This window comes from Malus domestica, chromosome 12 (assembly GCF_042453785.1).
Source record: "Malus domestica chromosome 12, GDT2T_hap1".
Taxonomy (NCBI): domain Eukaryota; kingdom Viridiplantae; phylum Streptophyta; class Magnoliopsida; order Rosales; family Rosaceae; genus Malus; species Malus domestica.
Genome location: NC_091672.1, coordinates 1375239 through 1391863, shown reverse-complemented (window position 1 = coordinate 1391863; position 16625 = coordinate 1375239). Strand labels below are relative to the sequence as shown.

Here is a 16625-nt window from a genome sequence, read left to right as displayed (position 1 = left end):
GAACCATAGAATCTAACGCATGTTAAATAAGCAATTTTTAAAAGGAGATGGCAGCCAATAAAAGTTGTAAATTTTGACATCAGACAGTATTTTTCTCTATAGATCTGCCCTACTGCTTTGCCATTAAAATAAACTATTCCGTCCCAAACATCCGTCTGTTTTGGATTGGTTATATTGGTCGGTGTGGAGGCCAAGTTGCTTATTCTTTTCTAGGGTTTTTTTATTCAAGGAGAGGAATCCAGCACGTACGACTGGCCATGCAGTTTCATCAACTTCTATGTTCCATTTTTTCCCCACTTATTTTTGTTCGGGTCGAGAAGAAAATTGGAGATCGCCTAGAAAAGAAAGAAAAATTGAGAGGTTCTATAAGATTTTAAAACAAAGATAAACGATGAGGTACTGGAGTAATGATTATTCCATAAGATTGTAGTACTGATGTTCATGTGTACCTAAACAAAAGCGGCCAACAGGAAGAACCTTAAGCCATACTTTTCTATAGAAACCTAGAATTCTTAGTGTCCATCCAAATTTAAAAGTAAGGTTATACATTCAACCCAATGATTGGCAAACACACCAAGGAAGTTGCTTATTTATGTCTTGCCGAGGAGATATTTTTCAGTGTATCTGAAATATGGTTCTTTTACACCGAGTGTCATAATACAATTAATTGAAAATTATTACACTTAGTATACCGGATCAGTTCCCTACAAACTGAAAAGTCTCTCATTGACAAGTAATGAATAATGATGATAGATATTCTGCATGACAAAGTTCCTTTTTTTCTCCGCATAACTTTAACGCATGTTATGTTGAAAAATGTCAATTCAGATTAGAAATAAGGTGAAAGAGCAGTGAGTGATTAGTGTACTATCATGTGGGTGTAAGAGCATGTATTCAATATTCTAGTAGATAGGGTGTTTGGTTTTTACCTACGCATTATGTTTTGAACTCTCATTTCTCAAATTATTGTAATAGTTTTGAGCCTTCTCTTTAATAACAATATGTGGAGGTGCAGGGTCACACCGCAAAAAAAAAAATTTTGGACACCAAAAAAAGAAAAATTAAAATTTGGTTAGTATTTTTTTTTTAAAGTAAAGTTTTAGAATTGGTTTCTAAACTTTGACTTTAGTTTAAAGGATTAAGTACCTAAAAATCCTCAATCTTTTAGTGTCATTCTAAATTGGTCTCAACATTTTTAAACATTTCAAACAAGTACCAAATCTATTGAAAATATCACCACCATCCCCCATCAGGCCATCACCTCCAAACACAACACAAAATCGCCAACTCCACCCTACTACTCAAGCCGCCAACATTTAGAAGAAGGTCATGGAGGTTATTGAAATGGTATGGACTGCCATGATGCGACCACCACCATTTTCACCCTCCAACAAGAAGAACTTGAAGCTTTACGAGGTGAAAATCGGCGAACGAGGAAATCACATGAGCATAAACAAGCTCTTTTAGACCTAAATTCTTAATCCTCTTCTCCCTCCTAACTTAATTTCAATTTGTGTCCATTTTTCGATTCAATTTAATACCCGTTGATCATTGGGTTCCATATTATATAATATTAATCTATGTTTTAAATTTAGATTTTGAGGCAATTGATATTAATATTGTCCATGACATACCCAGTTGGTGGGTTGTGAATATAATCTATGTTTGAAAAATTAACTGGGGCTTAATGGATGTGACATTTTCAATACGATGAGTACTTGTTTGAGTGTTTAAAAAAGTTGAGACCAATTTGGAATGACACTAAAAGGTTGAGGAGTTTTAGTTACTTTTTTTTTTTTGAACAAACGATATTATCTATATAATATGGTTCAAATTCGCCTTTGGCCAGAATCGAACTTAAGACCTCTTACTTACAAGTGAAGATGACTACCACTAGACCGTAGTACTAAGTGGCTTAGTTACTTAAATCTAGTTTAAAAGAGTAAAGTTTGGAACTTAATTTTTATTTTTTCTTGAGTAAGGGATTCCTAAAAGAAAGGCAAGCTGCATAAGAAATAAAAATTGCAAATAAAGTGGGAAAGGTAAACCCATTTGATTCTGAATATTTCATATTCACCCAATGACGAACCTCTGAATATATATTTTGGCTGGAAGAAGTTGAAAACATCTTACACTAAACACCATGCTTCATTTGTACATACCCAGTTTTGCAACCGTCGATTGTCAGCGATTTAATAGTTTGAATGAGCTAGATTAGTGCAAAGCTTTATGTGTTTACTCTATTTGATAATTGGGTTTTGGTTGAGCTATATTGTTTAAAAGTCATTCAGCATTCAAGCGAAACAAGAGCTAGCTTAGGAAGGTAGTTGTATTTAGGGCCAGTTTGATATTGTTGTAAATTTTAGAAATTGCTTATGCTATTTCTTAGAATAACTAGTTATAAAGTAAAGTAAATAAATATTTAGTAAATTACATTTTTGAAATGTTGTCGTGTGGAAAGTAGTGTATCATCATTTCATAAATTTTGATGTAAAACTGTTGTATTTGTTTTATAATGACTAACGTGTATCAGCAATTTCTAGTGTGCCGGGAACACGGCCCGGCACACCAAGTCATAATACAAGCGGTTAAATTTTTTTTTTCAAGTATCCAACCACTTATATTATGTTACTTGATAAAGTAGGCCGGGTTTCCAACATACTGAAAGTCTATTAACTATAGGGTGATAGTGTTATTACTAATCAAGTTAGCAAAAAACGCATTAACTTGCATTTATAATTTTTCCTAAAACTCATGTTAACCTTAACACAAAAGATGTGTTTCGGGATCTTAAAGGGCAATTTGAGATTCCTAATTTTGTTGCGGCAAAGGTAATTACAGCAATTAAAGCTAGCTATACAACTGGCTTCAGTTTGAGACTGGAATTTTATTTGGTTAGAAGCTGATTCTGCTTTGGTTCTTTGATTTCTTGGCTTTCCTCGATGCCTTGGCAGTTTAAGGTAGAGTAGAGGAATTGCTTGCATTAAAGTTTACAATTACATTTTCAATCTTTTCACATTTATAGGGAGATAATCAAGTTGTTGATGCTATTGCAAAATCATGGTACTTCTTCTGCTAGTCTTGTTTGGTCCTTCTTTCAATTTGTCGTATTATCATTGAGATTATGTGGGTCTTCCAAGCTACTGCTTTCGATAGGTTTTCTTTTACTGGCAACTTCATTGTCGTCACAATAACCATAACAAGACTCAAACAAACAATATAATAACAAGGCCGATAAAAGAAAATCTATCAAAAGCCCTCACCTGACTATCGCCCAGCGATTTCTAAAGCATTGAATGTCGCTGGAGTTTGGTTTGAGTGACGCCAGTGGTGATGGTGGTGGTAATTATTGGGTGTGGTTGCGACAATGGCGATGGGTGGTGGCGAAACGCTGATGGTGGTCAGAGGTTGGTTAGGATGAAGGCGGTGCAATTGGTGACAGTTGCAAGTGGTGGCGGGTGGTGGAAGGTGGAGGCTGTTGAGTAGGGTTGTTCACAGTTGGTTGTGGTTTGGGGTGGGGGGAGAAAGGGTAGATGGTTTCATTTCTAAAAACTAATTAGGGTTACGAGAATTGAAAATTTTATTAAAGGCTCTGTTTTTCTTATCAAAAGGTTTTCAAAAGAGTAATGCTATTCATACTATATTTTTGTACCACATTTTCATACCATATGAGGTGGCATTAGATGTGGACAACCACATCATTTGAATTAATCAGATTTTTAAATTTAATTCATTATTTAATAAACTGATAATTAAGAAAAACTAGTTAATTAAATGATGATTGTGATATACGATGAGTCTTTCTCCTTCCTTCCTTGGGTTTTGCAAATTTTTCAAATGATGTGGCTATTCACATCAGATGCCACCTAAGATGGTATATAAATGTGGTATAAAAACATAGTATGAATAGAATTACTCTTTCAAAGAAATTTAGATACAACAACAACAACAACAAAGCCTTTTCCCACTAAGTGGGGTCGGCTATATGAATCCTAGAACGCCATTGCACTCGGTTTTGTGTCATGTCCTCCGTTAGATTCAAGTTTTTATTCTTCTGTTGAGATCTCCATCTAATTCTCCGTTCTCTTGCAAGATAGATCCTAGGTAGCGAAAACGGTCACTTTTTGTGATCTTCGCTAGATTGCTCCGGTCATTAGTGTGGATAAGTATATAAATGGATAGAGATAGGAAAGCAAACACAAGATGTACGTGGTTCACCCAGATTGGCTACGTCCACGGAATAGAGGAGTTCTCATTAATTGTGAAGGGTTTACCCAAGTACATAGGTTCAAGCTCTCCTTTAGTGAGTACAAGTGAATGATTTAGTACAAATGACATTAGAAAATATTGTGGGAGAATGATCTCGTAACCACGAAACTTAAGTACCGGAGTGTGGTATCGTCTTGACTTGCCTTATCTGTCTCATAGGTAGATATGGCATCTTCTCTGGAAGTACTCTTCCTCCATCCAGGGGTGGTATCTGTAACTGGTGGAGATGCACAAGGTAATGTATCAATTTCACTTGAAGCTTACTTGTAGTTTCAGGCTTGGTCAAGCGCGATACAAACCATGTAGTAGGAGTCCCCCAAGTCGCCGAGCTAGGGTATCTGCTGAAAGAGGTGACAGACAAGGTAAGCAATCAAAGCTCCGGCTGATTGTTCACATTCTCCCTATCTTGCAGGCAGCATGAAGGATAAAGAGAAGAAAAATGAGAAGAGATGATATGGGATACTTTTGCTTTTAAAGAAGTAACTTTCCACAGGCTTATTCTTGAACTGGGCTGGAGGGTTTTCTGGTTTCCTCCAGAGTATAAGGCCGACTGAAGAATTTGAGGGTCAAAACAAGTCCATCAAATCTAAAGTACGTTCGACCCTGCTGATATGGGATACTTTTGCTTTTGACAGAGTAGTGGATGTATCGGCACGTGTGCTGTTACGCTTGTCTCCACATGCTTCCTTGTATCCTTCTCACTTGCCCTAGCTGTTCCTCAGGCAGATGTGGTATCTTCCCTGGAAGCCTAAGATGTTGAAGATGAGTACTCGAGAGCAATGCCAGGTAAGTAATTCCAGGCAGTCAGTTCCTGGCTGGAAGCTTGATTCCAAGTGCTGACTGATTGCTCTCTTTCTCCTTGTCTTGCAGGTGAGAACAAGGCTAAAGGAAAAGACAGGGAAAAAGCATGATATGGGATACTCTTGCTTTTAACCCTGATGATATGAGATATTCTTGCTCTAGTATAGCTTGTTTACAGAGGTATTATCGGGGGGAAAGAAAGCTGAAAATTTCGAAAGGCTTCGTTGGGAGTGCCCTCTCAGATAAGAGGAAGGGTTGAGCATTTTTGCAGGTCTGCCTGTCCGTTGGGGATGGAGGTCGACATATATAGGAGTCTCCCTAACATCAAGTAATAATGCTATTCCTTTACCCTGCTTGGTCATAGCACGGTAGTGGGAGCTGTCAGCTTCACATGTTTTAACTCTGTCAGAGCACTTTGAAAAAGTGGTCTGTGGTATCTGGAAAGCTGATGTTGCGTGTGAAGATTACAGACAAGCTTTATCCAAGGAGATCCAGCTCTTGAAGTTGGGAAAGTGGTGCCTCTTCGGTTTTCGAACAAACAATCCTGTCGGGGATCTGGCTTTCTAGATTCGGAGAACGATGCCTCTTCGATTTTGAGAAAGCAATCATGCTGGGAGTCTGGCTCTCGAGATTCGGAGTGCGGTGTCTCTTCGATTTTTGAGAAAGTAATCATGTTGGGAGTCTGGCTCTCGAGATTCGGAGGATGGTGCCTCTTCGATTTTGGGGCAAGCAATCTTGTTGGGAGTGTTTTCTCGAATGTGAGTAAAGGTTGGGCATGTTTGCTAGTCTACCTTGCCACGAAGCACAGAGGTTGACACACAGGGACTTTCCAATTATCCAGCAGTGGTACTGTTCCTTTACCCTCTCTTCCATTTTTGAGAAAGTAATCATGTTGAGAGTCTGGCTCTCGAGATTCGGAGGGCGGTGCCTCTTCGATTTTGGAGCAAGCAATCTTGTTAAGAGTGTTTTCTCGAATGTGAGTAAAGGTTGGGCATGTTTACTAGTCTACCTTGCCACGAAGCACAGAGGTTGACACACCGGGACTTTCCAATTATCCAGCAGTGGTACTGTTCCTTTACCCTCTCTTCGATTTTTGAGAAAATAATCATGTTGAGAGTCTGGCTCTCGAGATTCGGAGGGCGGTGCCTCTTCGATTTTGGAGCAAGCAATCTTGTTGGGAGTGTTTTCTCGAATGTGAGTAAAGGTTGGGCATGTTTGCTAGTCTACCTTGCCACGAAGCACAGAGGTTGACACACCGGGACTTTCCAATTATCCAGCAGTGGTACTGTTCCTTTACCCTCTTTTCGATTTTTGAGAAAATAATCATGTTGAGAGTCTGGCTCTCGAGATTCGGAGGGCGGTGCCTCTTCGATTTTGGAGCAAGCAATCTTGTTGGGAGTGTTTTCTTGAATGTGAGTAAAGGTTGGACATGTTTGCTAGTCTACCTTGCCACGAAGCACAGAGGTTGACACACCGGGACTTTCCAATTATCCAGCAGTGGTACTGTTCCTTTACCCTTGTGGGTAATAATATGGTAGCTAGACCTTCAAAATTTATGTGTCTAAACTTTGGTAGTGTTGTTTCTTTGCTATTCTTTTACCCTTCTTGGTCAGAGCAATGTAGTGGGAGCTGCAAGCTTCACGTGTCTCAACTTTGTCAGAAAACTTTGGCAAAGTTATCTGTGGTACCCATGAGCTACTGTTGCGTGTGGGAAGTGGGTGATTGAACAATACGATTCATGTGCTTTCTACTTCGCCAGAAATCTTCGACAGAATGCCCATAATTTCCGCAAAGCTGAGTGAGCGTGTGACAGGTGCTGACGAGGCTGGAAAAGTAGGTGCCTCTTCGATTTCTGAGATCGGCCCTCGTGGTCTCTGAGCAGCCCAGCTTTTGAGAAAGCAAGCCTCTTCGATTTCTGAGATCGGCCTTCGTGGTATTTGAGCAACCCAGCTTTTGAGAAAGCCAACGCCTATTCGATTTCTGAGATCGACCCTCGTGGTCTCTGAGCAGCCCAGCTTTTGAGAAAGCAAACGCCTCTTCGATTTCTGAGCAGGCGCCTCTTCGATTTCTGAAGTTTCGTCGAGTGCAGATTTTTATAGGGGCTGACATTAAGTTCCAAAGCACACTTGAATATCCACCAGTAGAAGCTCCATTCTTGCACTTCTAAGATCTTGATTTGTCCGACCTCTTCTCTCTTCAACACCTTTGAAAATGTCTGGCCCCTCCGACCGTCGTTTTGACTTGAACCTTGTTGAAGAGGTAGCCCCGCCTTCTCCAGACAACATATGGCGCCCATCCTTCGTCTCCCCTACTGGTCCTCTTACCGTTGGGGATTCCGTGATGAAGAATGATATGACCGTTGCGGTAGTGGCCAGGAACCTTCTCACTCCCAAAGATAACAGACTACTTTCCAAACGGTCTGATGAGTTGGCTGTTAAGGATTCTCTAGCTCTGAGTGTTCAGTGTGCAGGTTCTGTGTCTAATATGGCCCAACGCCTATTTGCTCGAACCCGCCAAGTTGAATCATTGGCGGCTGAAGTGATGAGTCTCAAACAGGAGATTAGAGGGCTCAAGCATGAGAATAAACAGTTGCACCGGCTCGCACATGACTATGCTACAAACATGAAGAGGAAGCTTGATCAGATGAAGGAATCTGATGATCAGGTTTTACTTGATCATCAGAGATTTGTGGGTTTGTTCCAAAGGCATTTATTGCCTTCGTCTTCTGGGGCTGAACCGCGTAATGAAGCTCCAAATGATCAACCTCTGATGCCTCCTCCTTCTAGGGTTCTGTCCAGTACTGAGGCTCCGAATGATCCCCCTCCGGTGCCTTCTCTTTCTGGGGCTCTACCGACTGCTGAGACTTCTTCTAAGCAACCTTTGTGAAGGCTCCCTCTTGTTTGTTTATTTTGACTCAAGTATATGTACATATTTGTAACTGATCGGGGATATCAATAAATCAGCTTTCCTTCATTTCAACGTATTGTGTTAAATACACCAAAGCCTTCTTCGCTAAGTTCTTTGAATTTTCTTTTATTGAAGCTTGTATGTTGAAGCTTTGTGAGTGGAGCATGTAGGTTGAGGTAGTGTTCCCTTAATTTCCCGAGTGAGGAAAACTTCTCGGTTGGAGACTTGGAAAATCCAAGTCACTGAGTGGGATCGGCTATATGAATCTTAGAACGCCATTGTGTTCTGTCCTGTGTCATGTCCTCCGTTAGATCCAAGTACTCTAAGTCTTTTCTTAGGGTCTCTTCCAAAGTTTTCCTAGGTCTTCCTCTACCCCTTCGGCCCTGAACCTTTGTCCCATGGTCGCATCTTCTAATCGGAGCGTCAGTAGGTCTTCTTTGCACATGTCCAAACCACCGTAACCGATTTTCTCTCATCTTTCCTTCAATTTCGGCTACTCCTACTTTACCCCGGATATCCTCATTCCTAATCTTATCCTTTCTCGTGTGCCCACACATCCAACGAAGCATCCTCATCTCCGCTACACCCATTTTGTGTACGTGTTGATGCTTCACCGCCCAACATTCTGTGCCATACAGCATCGCCGGCCTTATTGCCGTCCTATAAAATTTTCCCTTGAGCTTCAGTGGCATACGGCGGTCACACAACACGCCGGATGCACTCTTCCACTTCATCCATCCAGCTTGTATTCTATGGTTGAGATCTCCATCTAATTCTCCGTTCTTTTGCAAGATAGATCCTAGGTAACGAAAACGGTCGCTCTTTGGTATTTCTTGATCTCCGATCATCACCCCTAACTCGTTTTGACCTCCATTCTAAGCCATATATAGGCAAACCATCTTTTGTTGAAAGAGATTATGAGTTTAAATTATATCCACAGCAAGATTTTAAACAATAACACATAACATTCCATAATCTAATATACATATTGTTCTACATAAATATGCGAGCTAAATATGAAGTTCCTAAATATATTGTGCAATGCTGAGGGTCCATTTTCAATAATATATTGAAGAAAGAAAGAAGAGGAAAAGGATATAATTTGACCGACCATAAACTATCATGCATGGTAGCTAATATACATATATTTTTCTATAATCACACACTGTTGGGGGGGGGGGGGGGGAAGGGGAAACGAAATACAACGAAAACAGAAAAGAAAGCAAGATCATGGAGAAATATGCAGGAAGCTCTTATATTGCAGGTGCAGCTTAAATTGTACTTAAGTTGGTCTTGAAACCTGCATTAACAAAACATTTGACGACTTAATCAGCAGTTTTACCATTAACTACAAGATAGTTTGAGAGTAATATACTAAGAAAATATATAACAGAATCGGTGGAGTTGAAAAAGGAAAATAGTTTGCATACAAATATAAGTTTTTTTTGGAAGACAAATCAATTAATTAAAATCAAAATACAATCTAACATACAGTTTTAATGAAAAAAAAATCATATCTAACCATGGAAATCTGAATAAAAAAATCGATTAAGCTAGAAGACTTCGTTCTTAAAATATTCCCAAGGGTATATGAAATCCAACTATATAAAGAAGGGGAAAGAGATGAGAGATTTTTCAGTGTGACCGGTACACGGGGTAGTACACCACATGTCACTATACAAATGGTAGGATATGTGTGCTAAAAAGTTAATAACTTAAAAAATAAATTTTATCACCACTTCTATTAAAACAAGTGGTGTAGCATTTGTGTTCCTGTTACAACTAAAAATTTCTGGAAAGAGAGAGAGAGGTTCTTTCTTGGACTCCGAAATGTCTCTAATATCATATTCCCCATTGAACAAAGAGTGTTAGAGCGATGATGTTAATGCAACTTGGTAATTATATAAGCTAGATTTGAACATAAAGGGTACACTTAATTTGCAAAGAACAAAATGGTTAGCGGTATACAGAAGAATGTAAATTCATTAATATAAGTCATGAGAGAGAGAGAGAGAGAGTACCAGGAAATAGCTTTCACCAGACTCCAAGCTGTGTGCCAAAAAACCAAATTCATTGATTGGAAGTGGGAGTCCAGAGGAATGAACCAATAGCACATCTTGTCCAAACACGGCTTTCATGTCAAGTGGCCCGTTGGGAACTTCTGTTGGAATCCCATTAATAAACACTGTGATGAGACCTGAAAATAGATTAATGGACCCTTCATGTTTTCAGTACTTCTTGTAATAGCTAAGCTTCTTAATTTGATTTCTAAGAGAAAGATATGATATTCATAGAGGGGTCAAGAACTCATACGAGAGCTACGATAATTCTAAAACAAAGTGAAGGTCATTGGGAACAACCTTGCCAGAACTTCCAACCCGTGTTCAAGGAAAAGGGGCTGCGGCAAATTAACAAATCCTTAATTAAAAAGGACATTAGACACTTGATTTGATTAGTACTTGTATTAAGTCCTTGAGGATGATTCATTAAAAAAATGCAGATGTCCTTCAGGTTTCATAATATAAAGATCCAAAGGAACACAAAAAGGCTTTTTTACAAGAAAAATATCACATAATCTTTAGGGCACACAAAAGCAGAATATTTTCCTTATAATTATCTGTTACAAAACTTAACGAATATCTTTCATGAACTAACAATGAAGTTTTTGGATTGGGGTAAAATCATTAAATTTATATTATTATCAAACAATAATTAATGTATTTGCGGTACTCTTGCTCTTTTTCGTTTTTTTTTTTTAAATCCATTTCAATTACCTAAAAAGGTTTACACTGTTTCTTTGCAAAGTTTTCTTCAAAGTAATCTGAAACCGAGTGGAAAAGACTGCAACAAAAAGGAATTTACATGGACTTATTAGGGGAAGCTGCAACTTTCATACAATTCAAACAAGAACTGTCACGTCAATAAAAACTTGCTACTAAATTATATACTTTGTCGTTCTCATACTAATTGTGAACCTATGGAACTTCAACAGTATATAATATTACTCAACAGAATCGAAAAAAATTGCTCTTAAGAAAATTGAATACAAGTTCACGAAAAAAGATAATGGGCTAATTATAAGCTTAAGTCCAGCTTTAGGAACTGACATAACAAATTAAACTTATGGAAGAAATGGAAAACTCATTAAATTCGAGCTCAGATGAGAGGATGTAGTTATATAATATATAGTTTTATTAAAAAGAATTTGTAAAAATTAGGGACACGTTCCGTGCAATTACCAGATTGGAAGTGCAAATTTGAGGTATCAGAAGGGCCTCCTCCTAACACAGACGTTACCCCGGAGCTCTGCTCGATTTCCGGAAACCCCATTTGATCAGAAACAGAAAAGAACTGATCACCAACGCAATCAATACTATGATGAACATCATGATCTGCTATCAGATGTTGACCACAAGACGAAGATGAAGAGCCCACAAGAAAATTATTAGGAGAAGCTCCGAAAGCCAAAGGAGGAGCAGCAGTAGGAACACAGCAGCTTACTCCATATTGAATTGCACCACCCACTTGGTGTTGAGAAAGAGAAGCCATTTGATTATTGTTTATATTATAATTGGTTCTTTGTTCAAGGCTGGCCTGCAACTGCCGTTGTCGGCGGCGAGATCGCGACCGTCGGTTTTGGAACCAGTAGAAAACGTTGGCATCCCCAACGGAGCCAAACTTCTCAAGCAGTTTCCTTATTCTCACAGTTTCTTCTTTGGGAGGATTCACCATTCCACTGTTGAAAATTGACTCCAGAATTAGGATTTGCTGTGGCTTCGGTATCCATCTTGACCTCACCGGCTCAGGGCTTCTCTTGGTCGAGCCGTTGCTTGGACTGCTATCGTTAGGGTCTTGGCCTTGATGATGATCTTCCATATATTCCGTTAGGGTCGTGGTCCTTGAAGCTGCTGAAACCTAGGTTGAATGAGAAAACTAAAAAAATTATAAAAGAGAAAAATGTACATATGAAAACATAGTAAACCTCTTCAAGGAGGTTTGAGGGGATATATAGGGCTCAAAGAACATATTGATTGATTAGATTACTATAAATTAAATTACATTATTGCCCTTCGCAATTTTTTATTCCCGTCTACGGAGAAATAATACTATCGGACAAGAAAATACATAACGAATAATCCTAGAGAGGTCATGTTTTAATAGGAAACTTGAAACCATCAAACATTAATAACTTTGATGCGAGATGGTGTGAGTTGATTTTTTAACAGGAAACTAGAGAGCATCAAACATGTGGTGCATGTGATGGAAGTTAGTAGTGCGTAACTGAAGAATGAAAAGATGAAACATATGCGCGAGAGATAAAATAGAAAATGAAGTAAATTATAAATATAAGCAATCTCAGTTTGAATGAGAAAAATAATCATGAAATATACAAAAGGCATAATTTTTAAAGTGACATGAATCAAATTAATAAATAAACACAAAAATTTAGAAATTTTATGTGAAAAACAAAATTTGGAGCATAATTCTCAATTTTAAATTTTATCTTAGTTGTCATTTCTAAAATTACATAAAAGTGAGAGCTGAAAAAACGACCATATGTATGTCACCATCACCACCAACAAACATATGTATGTCACCATCGCCACCACTACTACAATGCCCACAACCATTACCATTATCACCACGACACACCTCCCCCCCCCCCATTTTTCACTTAGCTATCAACCTTTATAGGGGCCGGGAAAACTCACAAAGACATTTTAGCCTCCCCTGGCCGCCATCATGCGATTCACCAACGCCAGATATCGAACTCAGGACGTGCCGTGTGCAATATGGGCTTGGAATTCGTCCCCAACCACTGGATCACCCTGTGATGGTTCTTTGTGCACTCTTCATAAGTGTATTTTTATTTCTCAATATAAAATTTTTAAAGTGCACAATAAATTTTTAGAATGGCAATAACATAATTCTATCGTAGAATTTGTTAGCACTTGAAAATTTCCTCGTTCAAACAAAGGGTAAATAATAAATTTGTTAATATAGGTACAAATAAAAAGTACAAATATTAGTATAGCTCCAGATACAATATTTGCTTATGGTATATCTCTCTCACTATAGATTCTTCAGTGCTCGGAATACGGGATGATACACCACGTGTCACTATACAAGTGGTGAGATACTTGCGTTAAAATTTTAACAACTTAAGAAATAAACTTCCTTCCACTTATATAATAAAACATGGAGTATCACACGTGTTTTGGGCACAATAAAAAAAATCCTCATTCACAGCCCAAATCTCTCTTAAATTACTCATTCTTCTCATGGAACTTCTCGAATTGCAGCCATCTTGGTAAAAAAACACAAAACAAAACTGTAGCTCTCTCAAAGAAATGATGAAACAACTTGGAACGAGCTATATGGTACTTGTTAGGGATTTTATTGCTAACCTAGGATTGGACACACCAAGTTCATCAAATAAAATATTTATATGAATAATATTAGTCTTAGTATATTTTATACCACATGATGCAATTAGGAACGTATAAAGGTCACATCAATTAATAATTTTATCTCATTAAATTTTGATTTATATTATTAGAGCATCTTTAAAGGAGATGTTAAAATCAAAACATCAAATTTCAATTTGATGTCTGACTTGGCAATTAGACATATTGTCAATATTTTCTTTTCATCCGATATGCCAAAATTTATTGCTTCATTTATGTTTTTTTAAATAAAAATAATAAAGTTAAGGTTGTTGTTGATTTAAAAATAAAAAATAAAAAATACTTAAATATGCTAGCATTTAAGGTAAGGCACGTGGAATGCCTTTGTAAATAGCAAAAACCATATTTGATGTCAGCGTCAATTTTGACATCTCTTTGTCTATGTCAGCTTAGCCTTCTTTTTCATGTCAGTCTAGACATCTCGGTTGGAGTAAATGGTACACTATTTGTTACCGTTATATGTCTATGTGACATTTTTTACATCTCATTTAGAGATGGTCTTAGATTTCAACTAAATATATGACATCGTGTATACTTATATCCTATTTTACATTTATGAGAAATCTAAATGAGATTCTACGCAACGAGAAAGATGTAAATCTAAGGTCCCATTTAATTTTTTCTCATTGGTTGGCAGGACCCACTACCAAAAGATGTAAAAAATGTAACTTAGGTTTTTATTTATATTTTCTGGCCAAGATGGATGTTATACATCTCTCCATTGGAGAGTTTTTCAGCCAACTAAAAATGTAAAATGCATACATTTCAAGACAATTTATATCTCCCAGAGTAGAGATGCTCTTACTATAAATTAGTGTAAAATATCCAATATCGTTTGAGGTTCAAATTCTCTCATTCTTCTTAGGATATATAATAGTATAGAGTATCACTTCTAATAAAAAAAAATGTGACAAATATATAATAACCTTAGGATTACTTACACGATTTTAATCGTTCAACCAAAATTTAGATACGCTCAAAAGGGTCGACCTTGATCCTCTAGTACTGTAAAAGGAGATAAAAATATACGAAAAACTAGACCACTCAAACCTCGTATCCCAACTTCTCTAAATAGAGAACCCCAATTGCAATAGAAAACGATTTTTTGCAATGTTATAAGATAAAGAAACCCTCAGTTTGATAAACACAAACTTGGGAGTTAGACACGAACTCCTCCATTAGTTGCACACATTCATTGAGGAGGTAAATGAATACAGTACAAGCCTTCTTCAAATTGTTCACCGACCCTAAACGGAGGCAATCTTTCAAAATTCTTTAAAGAGAACAACAAGATCAACTCCTGCGTCCATCTCTGAATGTTATTCTCCAATGGGATGGCCTCTATATGCATATATATGACATGCAATTCACCAAAAGAAAATACAAAACTTTTACATCTTTCCACTCAGCTCCATTATAATAAATACTTAAAAATAAATAATAAAGTAATATTGTTCTTCACAAAATTATAGCAAAAAAAATAATATACCCACATAATTATTAACATATTTAAAAAATAACTATTGATATATTTTAAAAACATAAAATAAATACATATAATTAGCATGGGTACATTTAGCAAAATTAAAAATGGGTACAAATAAATTAAAAATATGGGTACAAATGCAAATAAAAGTTTAAAAAATATGGGCACAAAAAGAAATTAAGATATGGGTACAAATTAAAACTAAAAATAAAATTGGTACAAATTAAAAAAGGGTTTGCAAATTAAAAATGGGTACAAACTAAAATGAAACTATATGATTAAAAATTTAGCCATAAATATAAATATACCATATGTAACATTTCTAACAATAAATGAATATATTTAGAAATATAAAATATTTTGTTATTGAAATAATTAATGACGTTTATTAAAACCTAAGGACTTGGATCAAAAATTAAAAAGGAATAAGGTTTTAATCAATGGAATAGTAAAAAGAAGGATGAGAACCTAATTTCTCCTTTTTCTTGATCCCATCTTAAGGAAACATGCATCTACATAGTAATAATTGTCATTGAGTACAAACATATACAATATCACAAATAAAAGTCTAAGATAAATTAAATATTTCTCTAAAGCTATTTAGGACAATGCTTTAGTTTTTAGAGATGATGTCATGTTTTTGAGTTTGCGGGTATACATATACGCAAGAAATAATAAAATACTTAGAGCACAATGAAACCTATTTAGGAATAATATATTTTTTTAATTACACTTCTATTGAGTAATAACTTCCCTAAAATTTTCAAATTGATTTGGCCCTAACTTTATGACTTTATAGAGATTTTACCATTGTTGCTTCCAATTGTGTTTTTTCCTATATACATTATCATTAAAAAAAGTTAGAGTTAAACATATTAGTTTCACTCAGTTTTAAAATATTGTACTTATAAAACAATATAATATGTAAAGAGAACTGTTCAGTAAAAAAGCTTCAATTCCTAGTCAATAGTAACATGATCATGATAGCTATCATAATGTTAGAGGAATGCATTGAATAAAGTATATAGATGAATAAAACATAATAGGCTAAATAAATATTTAATAAAAAAATGATAAGTGATTCCAAAAAGTGAAAGGAAAAATTCATAAATCTTTTTGGAGAAGTTTGAAAGAGAGTTCGTGTGACAGCCCGTCCTAAACGTATATATTATTTTATCCTCGAGAGCGTGGAAATTGCTATTATGCCCTTTTATCGTTGAGTTGTGTGTGTGTATAAGCTAAGGTTTTGGACCAATTAATTCATTTCCTAAAGATTTGGACCTAGTTGGAACTTAAGATTTTGTTTGTTTTTGTTTGGTGACCAACTAGGACCACACACACACACCAACCAATCCCGTTGACCCTTCTCTCTTTCTCCTTCCCTCTCAGACTTCTTTCCATTTCCGTACAATTGTACAGATAGATTCCAAACCAACCTTTGCAGGCACAGATCGAGAGAGACTGTGAAGGTGGTTTTCTAGTTCCTTGCAAGTCCAGGAGTTGATTCATACCTTTAGTTGGTCGTGAGAGCTTGTAGAACTTGAGTTACCCGGACTCCGGCGAGGGGTGATTTTTCCTCCGACGTGATCGCAAAGGTTTTAAGTGGTTTTGAGACCTAAGAAGGTATTATTCTTGCTTTTCTAGCACGTTGGATCAATTTTGGAGTGGTTTTGACGTAAGAACAATTGGGTTTA

The 16625-nt window shown here is 36.8% G+C and overlaps 1 protein-coding gene across 2 annotated transcripts; it reads right to left on the bottom strand.

Annotated features, from left to right (window-relative positions):
- Positions 1–8922: 8922 nt before the first annotated feature.
- On the bottom strand, positions 8923–11939 carry LOC103449432 (WUSCHEL-related homeobox 11-like). Of its 2 annotated transcripts, none has more exons than XM_017336398.3 (3): positions 11217–11939; positions 9999–10174; positions 8923–9277 (listed from the first exon to the last, which is right to left on the bottom strand). In XM_017336398.3, the coding sequence occupies exons 1-3, from the start codon at positions 11851–11853 to the stop codon at positions 9260–9262; spliced, it is 831 nt and encodes a 276-aa protein (XP_017191887.1). In that variant the 5' UTR covers positions 11854–11939; the 3' UTR covers positions 8923–9259. The 2 variants fall into 2 exon arrangements, with proteins under 2 accessions (XP_017191887.1, XP_070666301.1); XM_070810200.1 differs by lacking the exon at positions 8923–9277 and adding an exon at positions 9359–9813.
- Between the last annotated feature and the right edge of the window lie 4686 nt (positions 11940–16625).

Coding starts and splice junctions, on each gene's coding strand:
- LOC103449432 (XM_070810200.1), bottom strand. CDS start 11,853: ATGGAAGATCATCATCAAGGCCAAGACCCTAACGATAGCAGTCCAAGC. Junction 10,175..11,216: donor AAATTTGCACTTCCAATCTG/GTAATTGCACGG, acceptor ATCTATTTTCAG/GTCTCATCACAGTGTTTATT. Junction 9,814..9,998: donor CTGGTGAAAGCTATTTCCTG/GTACTCTCTCTC, acceptor ATATGATATTAG/AGACATTTCGGAGTCCAAGA.